At 41.4% G+C, this 10,251-nt stretch overlaps 1 protein-coding gene across 1 annotated transcript; it reads left to right on the top strand.

Moving 5' to 3' along the window:
• The first annotated feature begins 1,459 nt into the window (after positions 1 to 1,459).
• On the top strand, positions 1,460 to 10,151 carry LOC130916371 (zona pellucida sperm-binding protein 3-like). The gene is made up of 9 exons (XM_057837053.1): positions 1,460 to 1,641; positions 5,636 to 5,967; positions 6,322 to 6,440; positions 6,545 to 6,648; positions 6,720 to 6,897; positions 7,419 to 7,536; positions 7,886 to 7,968; positions 9,380 to 9,489; positions 9,603 to 10,151. The coding sequence occupies exons 1-9, from the start codon at positions 1,536 to 1,538 to the stop codon at positions 9,674 to 9,676; spliced, it is 1,224 nt and encodes a 407-aa protein (XP_057693036.1). The 5' UTR covers positions 1,460 to 1,535; the 3' UTR covers positions 9,677 to 10,151.
• Positions 10,152 to 10,251: the final 100 nt, after the last annotated feature.

Genomic DNA, 10,251 nt, shown 5'->3' with positions numbered 1-10,251 from the left:
GGACGCACCACCAACCCCACGCCAATCCCTAACCCCGTCTGCCCACCCGGGCCACGAGCCGCCGCCGCAGCCCCCCAGCAGGCACAGCACACCACGGGGCCCCCTGCGGCCCACCAAGCCCAGGGAAGGGCAGGGTCCCCCGCCATAGCAGGCAACATCCAGCCGATACACCGCCGCCCAGCCAGCGATCCGCGGCGGAGCACAGGGCGGATACCCAGTTAGAGAAGAGATGGGAAGGCAGAAGCAGGAGAACGCCGAGGAGCCGCCGTGGGGCGACGCGAGACCGGAGCCCCGATCTCCCCCCACTCCCGCTGCCGGCAGCCCAGCCAGAGAGGAGGCCATGCCTCGGGAGCCATGCCATAGAAAAAAAAAAAGTGTGGGACCCACCTACTACCCTATTACTGTGGCTGCCAGGTTCCCGGCTGGCAGCCAAAACCCAGCACCATGATGGATTGTGAGGGGAGGGTAATGCAATGTATGCATTAAAATAGGAGAGCTTGGCTTGGGGCAGTGGGACCGCAGCATGGAAATTCAGTCCAGCTGCCCGTCTCATCGCACTTTGCCAGAGCTCTCCTGTGGCGTATGACGTGTGTGGTGCGTTAAAAAAAGGTGCAGGAATGGCAGGGCCTGCCGTGAGGCGGTAACCGTGATGCACCCCCCCCCCCCCCCACCTTATGCATACATTATCAAAGAACCAAATATTCTGCAGGCCTTGGAAGGTCAATTAGAATCGTCAAAAATGGCTTGTACTTAGGGGGTTAACAACACAGCCCAGAATTTTTGCATCTGTGATCGTCATCCAAGGGGTAAGAAAAAAAAACAGATAACCTCTATGTAATACAATAAACATTAAGCAAAAACAGTTTTACTCTATTTTAGTATGACCGTTAGGTCCGTTACCCTTATGTGTTGAGGCAACATCGCATAGAATGTTTGAAAAAAAGCAAAACGTATATGTGGAGTTGCTCCGTCTGTGCTTTAATATAGTCTGTCTCTCTGGTCACCTTGATGGCAGCCTGGTGATTGGACATGTCAGCCATGTTGTCTGGACAACATGTCAGGCGTCAAACAAACGAAGCACGTCCATTTTAAATCTATCCAGAGTGCTACAAAATTATTGTATTTAAATCAGGCATTGCATTCAGTGAAAGTTCAAAAATCTAGACTCCATCAACAAGTTTTTAAAGAACAAGCTGTTATTTGGCTGATTTTTTTTTCTTTGACATATTTAGTTGAAGTATGAGCACTGTTGGTGTTGGGTTGCAAAGAACCCAACTCACTTCACTGCAAACAGCCGTTAGGTAGAAAGTGACCCAAAATGACCCCATAGCATTATATTTCTAGCATGCGGAATCCAGCTTATTTAATGTACCTGTGGAGTTCCTCAGCTTGTAGGTGAACGAGGCACAGCTGGAGAAGCGGTGCAATCATCAAGTAGGTGGAGCCTATTTGTATTATTAGCTTGCTTCTCAGCTTCATCAGCTTCAAAAAAAAAAAATTTGACCGTACACAAAAAAAATCACAACATCATTATCATGACTGCCAACAATGCACTTCTATGTGTTGCTGCAGTATTAGCATTAGCATTATTAACCTCTACATGGGACTTGAAGTTGAGGCCTAAAGTCCAGCAGGCAGCAGGTAAACATTTCTGATGATCTCATTAATAAATTGAACAGTGGTTAATATTTCATGACGTTTTGTACGTAAAATTAAACATTTACAAGCAGACACGGAAAAGCTTTTTACAGTTTCCTGGTTTTATAGCAAACACATCGTCTTTGATGAACGTCTTCCTACGCTTTCCTCTCTTTTCATTTAGCGACATTTAGAGACATGATTGCTTTTGATGGTGTTGGCTGAGCGGGCCACATACGTGTATCTTGGCAAGGCCAAAAAGGTTTTACGCTATCAATAGTCCTATTGCCCTTGTTGCATTTGTTCACCCGTGTTTTCCCAAAATTTCTTAATTAAAATCTAATGTTTATTCGCTTAAAAGCTATTTCTCATTGAGTAGCTAGATATCATTGATTAATTCAATTGATCAAATATGTGGTTACAGTACTATAATACAGTTGACAATGTGAATTATTAGCAGGTGGAGCTCATAAGCACATGCTATATTTTTATATGCTAAGGTAAAAAAATGGATCATATTTAAAGAAAATACCTTTACAATAATGTAACATCTTTTTGGGTCTTGAATAGTGTCCAATCAATTTACAAAACAAAACAAAAAAAATCTAAGAAACTTGGATAGAAACAGGACTTAAGAAATGTTTGCTTGACTGAAACGTGATAGTTCACTGCCAGCCTTCCCAGTTTAATTGGATTGGATCACTTTTGCTGTTAATAGTGCCCAATGAGTACCTCACAGCCTGTAGTGGACCAAACATACACGAGGACACTGGTGTTTCAACTTGGGTGAAAATTCCAACCTAATAAAGTCACAAAATATCTTGGACCCATAATAAAAGAGGCTTCAACCAAACTGACCTCTTGACCCATTTCTGGGGCTGCTTAAATAAGGACACTCTACTAACGACCACCTGAGGGAGGTATGACAACATTAACCAAACATTGTCAACTGAATTAAACAACAGATGGAAAAATTACATTCATTAACTTCAAACAATAATCAACTACTGTGCATTTAAACAGTGAAAAAATTACCCCAAACCGTCAATATTAAATCAATTTAAATATCCTCCCTCCAGAATGGTGCCAGATCTTAAACAGCTGTGGTCGTTATCTTAAATTAGAAAATTAAAATCCAGTAAACATTCAGACAAATATTAACTAAAGTGTGCACCCATTAGAAAATACATGTCCAAAAACGATCAACTAAATAATTAACTAAATCTTGAAACACTAAATTGTGGTGTTAGTGGTAGCCACTACAGAGCCTATTGAAGATATTTAGTCAAATGGCCATCCTTAGTTTTTTCATATATTGATGTCAATCCGCTCTTTATCTTAGTGAGGCAAAAATTGTACTCCAGAAGTGAAGGAGATGGTACCTTTTCTCGTTTTTACCTAATTTAATCAATTAAGGAATAGTATCATTTCTAGTATTTACTGTTTGATTGTTTGCATTACTCTAATACATCCAATATAAAATTATACGATAGTTTAAGGAAAACAAGCAGAATATATGGCATAAGAGATACATGACGCCTTCTTATCACGGAAGCCCAACATGTGCGTCATGCCACTGACTGAGCAAGATTGACGCTGACAAGCCCACGTCTTCACCACCAACTCTCACTATCAGTTCTCCCGGACAGTCCAGAAGAAATGGCGGGACGCCTTGTCCCAACACAAGGAACACCAGAGAACCTCGATATCCAACTGATAACATGACTGGCAAGACTCCAAGAGCCCCATTGATGCTGAGGTGGCAAAATCCAAAACCCTCATTGCCCTGACAACTGTAACTCCCAAATCCTCCTGTCTAATCCACAAACAGACAACAATCCTAAACAACGCCTAAACACACCCTTCTTCCTGCCCACTGCCCGCCCCACGAGAGCCTTCAAAAGCCTGAATGTTTAACTAAGCATTGTCATTTTTTTCTTGGAAACCTTTTGTTGACTTGTGATATGGTGACCTTGGAACGAGTCTGCCTCCTAGCCTGAATCTTTCTGTTTCACCTTGTCGTTTGATCGCTGTCGACCTGAATAAATTGTCAACTTGTGCTTCAAACCCTTTTTCCAGCTTTCAAAATGGAGTCAGTACAAAGGGTTAAGACTAAGGTGAACGCCCGGAGTTTGGCCTTTTGGCCAGGATGTTAGAGTCCCGCCGGCCCGGGTTGTTGGAGCTGTGCCAGTGCGGGTCCGGCGGTTCGGCTTACCCGATTCCGGCAGTCTGGCTAAAAGGTCAGATTGCTTCAGAGGGTAACATAAGACATTTTCTGAAAAGAAAAGCACTCGAATTTGTTTCCCATTCTGAATCTGACTATTGCGTCCACCAATCAACCCATGGTGTCTGGATGAGCTAAAGTACGCTATTTGAGATATACCACCATTACACCTGATGTAAAAAAACTAGTACATGACAGAGGATTTTGTTCGCTCTTAGAACTTTTGACAAAGGAAATTTAAACTGAAGAAAAAAATAAAATCCAAATGTGTTCCTTGTATCATTGATAAGAAATGCAGTAAGCACATATCACAACTGTAAATACTCCACACAGGGCACCGAAATGTTTCCCCATAGCAAAAAAATGCTACTCATCTGTTGCTTTATCATGTCTCGTGAGACTCATTTGATCATCTGAAATTGATCTCAAGTGATGAGTAAAAATGAGCAAAGACATCATTGAGACGGAGGAGATTGATTCGAGAAAACCAGATTTGAGAAGAGAAATTCTCCTAATTGAAAATTGAGTTATACTTGCTTCTCTACCACTGAGCCACGGACGGGCTCAGATGCACTGTACTCGGTGTGACGCGGCACATCAATGGAAAGCAACTTCAGAAAGAGCGGGTAGCAGCGATGAAGCAAATTTATTTTATTTTGGTTCATTTAATAATTTATATATTTCTTTGATACTTCGAGGAAAAACTTCCAAATCGCAGACATGTTGCCTGTGAACCAGTGGGTTTAGCGAGACATCGTCGGCCAGCGTGTTGCCCGTTTTGATTACGACATCAAACAAGAGGACTAAGGTTCTTCACACTATTTTGTGGTAAACTTTCGGTCTTTGAAACAAAAAACTGATAATGCATTTGTAGCGGCCGATAGTATTCGGCGCCGAATTTTCGGTCACATCTCTAATTTTTACATTGAACAAGATGAACCAAATGAACCCGATGTTATTTAATTATTTGACCAATTACAATATTTTCTCAGATTTTAGCATGAGATTAATTAAGATGTGATTGGACATGTCAGAGCAGACGCCACTCTTTCTTACAATGAAAGAATCTAGAAAACCCAAAATGAGCAATTTCAGACTGGAAGGAGATCAAATTGAGAAATATTTGTGACTGACACAATATAGGGTTGCTTGGCGAAATCAGTAAAAGAGGCAGCTTTTAGGCAAGTTTAAGAAATAAAATACTTTGCTCATCCATGTCTTTTACTAAGACATTACTGAAATCGTGACTCGAAGTAAGGAGATAAAATTGAGACTCATTTGAGATCGACGCAAGTACTCATAGTCGTCTCTTGGTGAGATCTTGAAAGGAGACAACTGTGAGACTTTATTGAAAAATTATGACAGTAGAACTATTCCCAAGACCTTCTCATGTAATGCTCACGATGAGACTTACTTCTCATTAGACAAATTTGAGAAAACTGAGAAAACCACCCTGGTCTCAATTATTGCTGATTCACTTCTCAGAGATGTAAATGAGACATGAACAAGATCTCATCTTCAATTTTGCTTTGCTATGGGCCCTCTCCTTGATTGTCATACACAAACGATTCTGTAAACTCAAAAACGTGAAAGATGCATCAGCCTTCAGATTTTAAATTGTAATTAGCAAAACAATAAAAGAATCCACTAGCTTTTGGTTGAAAAAGTGTTTGCCCCCAAAAAGGACTTTCTTCATCAAGCCTAATTCATCAACGAATGTCAGGGAGTCCTTGTTGGAAACCTGTTTTAAGTGAAAACTGGTTGTGTCTGCAGGAGCAGCTCATCCACTTTTTCCGCCGGTGAAACAAGAGAAGCAGTCCCTCCGTGAAACGTTGTCCTGGAGGCCGCCCCATCCCCCGGCGGTAGAGGATCCCCACTTCCCCCCGCAGTTTGAGCTAAAGTCTCCAGAGGCGCCCAATAGTGTTCGGGTCATCTGCATGGAAAACTCAATCAGAGTGGAGGCCAAACGAGATCTACTGGGTATTGGTCAGCTTATCAAGCCTGCGGACATCACCCTGGGAGTGTGTCCATCTACCGGAGAAGACACACAGGACCAAGTCCTGATCTTCGAGTCGGAGCTGCATGAGTGTGGCAGCCAACTTTTGGTGGGTTTATGAAGGTCCGAGACTTGGGACATGTTAAATTAGCCTTCAGTCAGGTTGGTTTCGAGGGACCGATTCCGGAACAACTTTTACTTAAATTGTCCCAATAGCTTGTCTCTTGGTTGGTTGTGCTTCCAAAACTCCGGAACATGCCAGGAGTACATCCTTAAAATACCTTACTGCTCCCAAAAGGAACAGGATATTGGGGTGAAATTTTGTTTGTATTGTTTACACCTGGGAGTGTGGGGAACATTATTTTGATTTGATAAAGCTGACTTGATTTGCAACTCTGGGCACATGCAACATGGACCTGTGAAAAATGAATCAAGGAAGCTGACCTGATCCAAATCATTTTAGATATATGAGGATACCTTCGACTATGTCTTCAAGCTGCAGTACACGCCATCACCTCTGGGAAACACGCCCATTATCCGGACCAGAAACATTACTGTCAGCATTCAATGTCAATACCAGAGGTGGGACTCTACGAAATTGAACTACTGTACTGTACAGTGGTAATTTAAAGACCTGCAAGTCTTGGCTTTCCTAAGTTAATTTGAATTCTTTGTTTTGTTTTCAGGAAACACAACGTGACCAGCAGCTTCCTGAATCCTACCTGGACTCCGTTTAGTGACGCCAAAGTTTCTGAAGAAAGCCTGTACTTCTCGTTCAAACTGATGACTGGTGGGTAACTTTATCTTACACATGTAATTGTTTGATACCGTGCTAATCCCTTATCGTCCTCCTCTCTCAAGACGACTGGCAGTTTGCTAGGCCATCTTCTGAATTCCTTCTGGGAGACATGATGAAGTTTGAAGTTTCTATCAAGCAGTTTCACCATACGCCTCTCAGGGTGATGGTGGATGACTGCGTAGCGACCGTGGTTAGGAACACTGACACAGTCCCTCGTTACTCCTTCATGGGCAACAACGGGTGTGTGTGTGTTTTTTTTAACCTGCTCTGAGTCATTAAGTAATAGTGCAGTCAGTCTGTCCAAGAAAGAAATGTGGCCTTATGATGGGTGTGGGTTCCTTCCTTTCTTGGATATGCCCATGTCCCCCCCAAAACACCTTCCTGTCAGCTGCTTTTTCCTTATAGATAAAACTATATGAACAACCACATTGGGGGTGTATCTCCCTGTAACTCTCATGTGGCACATTAAAACTGTTCAGTCTATAAGAACGTTCATATTCCTATTCTGTGTGTCAAAGCAGCTCAACAGGACAGGTTGAGGGGCAAAAAAACTAATGCATGCAGTCCCCCTCACACCTTCACCTTTCGATATTCTTGGCAAAACAGGCTTGCGTCACTTGTGTGGTATAACGAAACCAACTGTTGCAATTCATAATCGAAGGTACTAAAACCAAATATGACTTTTTATATGGCAGTTAAAAAGTTGTACCTTGCTACATCCCCCCACTGCCTATTTTATGTGCCTTTTGTTGTGTGTTTAGGTGCCTGTTTGACAGTCAGGTGACTGGCTCAAGCTCCCGCTTCTTGCCTCGTTCCCAGGAAGACCACTTGCGGTTTGAGGTGGAAGCTTTTAAGTTCCAGCAGGATTACAGAGGCGTGGTGAGACAATAGTGCCACAGTCTAAACCAGGGGTTTTCAACCCAGTCCTCAAGGCACACTGTGGGTCCTGGTTTTTGTTCCAGCCGATCCAGCAGAGACAGTTGAACCAATGAGGCTTCTGCTAAAACAAGCCACACCTGACTGCAATCAACTGATTGCACTTGTAAAACACCAGATTGGGGAAAAAGTGTTGTCATCTTGTTTGGTAAGAATGAAATCCTGCACCCACAGTGTGCCTTAGTGGAATAGGTTGGGAACCCCTGGTCTAAACCATCTGACTGAACTGCAGCAGCTTTTCAAAATAACCTCAGTGAGCTTGGGTGTATTTTAGTTTCTGGTTGTTTTTCAGATCTATATCACCTGCAACTTGAAAGCCACGGCTGTGACGGCAGTCGTGGATTCTGGCAACAAGGCCTGTTCCTTTGCCAATGGGTGAGATGCCGCCCTTCACTTGGTTTCCAGAATTGAAAAGTATTGCATTTGGAGGGTATGATTCCTTAAAGATCCCGTAAAGCCATTTTTGTGAAGTCTCGATATACAGTAATAATTTTAATAAAATACGTTTGAAGGTAAGCGTTGAAAATGTGTAAAGACCTCACGAAAACCCCTGGGTTTCTGACCCGCACCTCTCATTATATTTCATAGGGACTTGGTGTCGTCAATGGCTTTTTGGCATGGTTTCAAATTAACTCATAGTAACTTGGCCAAAATACAGTACATCTTACCTCAATATTTCAATTCAATATTCTCCTTGGTACACCAAATTTACAGGTTACAACGTACTCGACTTATGCGATTTCGACTTAACGACACTGGAGTCTCGTCTGCTATTTTGTTTCCAGTCTTTATTTTTCTTCTCATAAGTCTCATAAACACTACCTTATTGTACCTTATCTTATTTTCTACTTTATTAATATGTGTTCTGTCCCCACTAAATGTGAAGTTGTTCAGCTTTACAGACATCAAACAATCGTGCTTTTTTTTTTTAAGCTTTCTTATTTTGACCATTTGTAAAGCTGTAACAGACACGTGTACACTTATGTTCAAAACATGTATTTTAACAATAAAACACTTGACAAAAAAAAATTGGTGTTCAAACGTCTATCTAGTCTGATAAATAAGTAAATTTAATAGATTATATTAGCCTAATTTGCCTAACAAAAGTCCGCTATCTTAAATGCTACGAATGCTAACGTATTTACAATTCTCATAGCAAATCGCTCACACGTAACTCTACAAACTGTAGTTGTAAACTTAATTACGAATACATACACCAACATATATTAGCTGAAACAACTTACAGCCATATGTGGGCCAAGGGTTAACGCAGCTGTCCTTTAACCATGTCAGACGAGTCTGCTCCTCAGTCATAAGGCGACAGTCCAGCCAGACCCAACGCTGCCACCAGAGGGTAGTGTATCCTCCATCATAAACAAAATACAACACTTTTGGACTTTTTGCAGTTATTTTGGGTTACTTAAAGGGTTAATTCCAATTTATGCGGAAATTCGCTTAGTGTCACCAGCGTTGGAACGAAACTCGTTCATAACCCGGGGACTACCTGTATTTTTCATCACTTTACATCATTGTCCCAGTCAACTGTATAACTTGGCGCTGCGATTGGCTGGAAATGGTTAAGGAGCGAAGGGTGACACCCTAAACTGCGTACACTGTTTAGACAACTATTCACAATTATTTTTCTGACATCCGTGCCTACCCCCTTCAGGCACCACCCCACCAACAGTGACTTCCACATAAATAAGTGGTAAAATTAAAGTACATAAAAATGAGGAGTAAAATGTTAACTTTAAAAAACTTAAGTCCATTTCTCTGTGTGTTCCAGGTGGACTGAGGCAAGTGGTGTCCATGAGGCGTGTTCCTGCTGTGATAGAGATTGTGGAACAGGAAGTTGGCCGCGAGTGACCGGAAACAGGGGTCACCTGACTTCAACTGGTAGGTCTCAAGACTGATTTGAAAAAAATCCACTGAGGTTCTAAGGTGTACACAATATCTATAGTTTGTTAGTGTTTGTTTTAAATGCATCTTTTTAATTTTGAAAATTGCAGGTGCAGAATGGAAAGAGGAAGTTGCAGTCGGTCCAGTCACGGTGAAAGAAAGACCACTCAGTGACACGTCATGAGCTACATTAAATCGCACGCATCCGATTACGATGCCTGATTGTGCATTCCTCAACAAAATCTCAGATTTTAATTTTGGACAACAGCAACCCCTGCTGTTGTAAAGAAGCCTCGCAATTTAATAGCGCTACTGAAAAAGAGCAAAAATGTCTTGAACGACCTTTTGATGAATGCCAATGGCAGGTCATGTACACGTTTAAATGCTTGGTAACATTTTTCAAGTGCGCGAATCAAAAGTTTGAGCGCTGAAAAAAAATGATGAAAGACTAAAAAATTAGCGATCTTAAAAAAATGGAAACAAATCTGTGTATAAGGAGGGTACTAGCTACAATAAATTCATGAATTACTAATAAAACATGCATAGGACAAAATATATGGATGATAGTTTAAATTGTTACCATTCATAAATACAACCGATTGTTTAGATATAAAATACAGTACAGTACGGTACTTTTCAAGTGCTAAAGTGACTATTTTTAATCTAAAATTAAATTTTAATAAACTGGATTATAAAACATTTTAATGGTTTATTTAGTTATAATAAATTAAAAATGCTGGATTTTTATGTTGTGTATAT

This window comes from Corythoichthys intestinalis, chromosome 5 (genome assembly GCF_030265065.1).
Source record: "Corythoichthys intestinalis isolate RoL2023-P3 chromosome 5, ASM3026506v1, whole genome shotgun sequence".
Lineage (NCBI taxonomy): Eukaryota > Metazoa > Chordata > Actinopteri > Syngnathiformes > Syngnathidae > Corythoichthys > Corythoichthys intestinalis.
Note: the sequence above shows the minus strand (reverse complement) of the source record. Positions and strands in the feature narration are given on the sequence as shown.